Source organism: Haliaeetus leucocephalus, unplaced genomic scaffold, assembly GCF_000737465.1.
Source record: "Haliaeetus leucocephalus isolate CR32 unplaced genomic scaffold, Haliaeetus_leucocephalus-4.0 Scaffold416, whole genome shotgun sequence".
Classification (NCBI taxonomy): domain Eukaryota; kingdom Metazoa; phylum Chordata; class Aves; order Accipitriformes; family Accipitridae; genus Haliaeetus; species Haliaeetus leucocephalus.
In genome coordinates, this window is record NW_010972852.1 from 17,050 (window position 1) to 18,157 (window position 1,108).

The 1,108-nt window shown below is 65.5% G+C and overlaps 1 protein-coding gene across 1 annotated transcript in view; it reads left to right on the top strand.

Annotated features, from left to right (window-relative positions):
- LOC104835896 (histone acetyltransferase KAT5-like) overlaps positions 1 to 1,108 on the top strand; it is a gene marked incomplete at its 3' end in the record, with an annotated part of 13,361 nt that overhangs the window by 10,695 nt on the left and 1,558 nt on the right. Inside the window, exons 5-6 of the mRNA XM_010574132.1 lie at positions 18 to 148; positions 686 to 791. Of these exons, the coding sequence (XP_010572434.1) occupies positions 18 to 148; positions 686 to 791 (237 nt within the window). The remainder of the gene's footprint in view (positions 1 to 17; positions 149 to 685; positions 792 to 1,108) is intronic.

Genomic DNA, 1,108 nt, shown 5'->3' on the forward strand with positions numbered 1-1,108 from the left:
GTGTCCCCCCCCCGCAGGGACAGTACATCCTGACGCTGTCAGAGGACATCGTGGAGGGACACGAGCGGGCGATGCTGAAGCGGGTGCTGCGCATCGACGCCAAGTGCCTCCATTTTACCCCCAAGGACTGGAGCAAGAGGGGCAAGTGGTGAGGCCACGCCTGCCCACCCCCACCCTCTTTGGCCACACCCACCTGCCACACCCCACCCCACCTCATTACCCCACAGCCGGTAATTAAACATCAGCAACTGGCACTCGGCTCTGCCTCTTTTATTGGGGGGTGGGGCTTATACACGCTCTGCCCCACAGGGGAGGGGCTTGGTGGGTGGGGTCTGTCAGGGCTCCGCCTCCTCGCTGCTGTCAGTCTCAGGGACAGGGGCATGGATCTGGGGGGGCAGAAAAAGGGGGAGGGGGGAGGAACCCAGGTGTTTGGGACCCATAAGTGTGGGTCCAGGCATCCGTGCCCCATAAGTGTGGGGCCCAGGACCTCCCCCAACCCCCTCGCCCCACAGACACCAGCGTCTGTGCCCCATAAGTGTGGGTCCCAGGATGTCCCCCACCCCACAGACCCCATCATCCGTGCCCCATAAGTGTGGGTCCAGGTGTCTGTGCCCCGTAAGTGTGGGTCCCGGGACCTCCCCCAGCCCCCCGGACTCACCGCGTGGGCGAGGGGTCCCCACTGCAGCGCCAGGGCCAATCCCCTGGTGGGAGAAGGGATGACGTCAGCCTCCCAATCCGTGATGACGTCAAAAGTCCCCGTCACCATCACCCACCGCTCCTGGAGATCAAAAGTGAGAGGTCAGAGCGGGGCAGGGAACACGACCTGCCCCATGGAAAGGGATTTTGGGGAACAACATGGGGCTTTGCTGCCCCATGGGGGGGATATTCCGTGCCCCCCATGTGTGGGGCGGCCTCACCTGGGAATCTTTGTCGTCGCCGGGGGGGGCCTCCCCCTCCCGCAGCAGCACCCCCCGGTAGCCGTGGGGCAGCGGCAGTTCCCGGCCCCCCATGCGCCGCCCCCGGAACGAGGCCCATAGCTCTTGGGGGGGGGTGAAAGGAGTGAAGGGGGGGTGTCAGTGCCCCAAAACCTGCCCCATAGTGGCCCCCT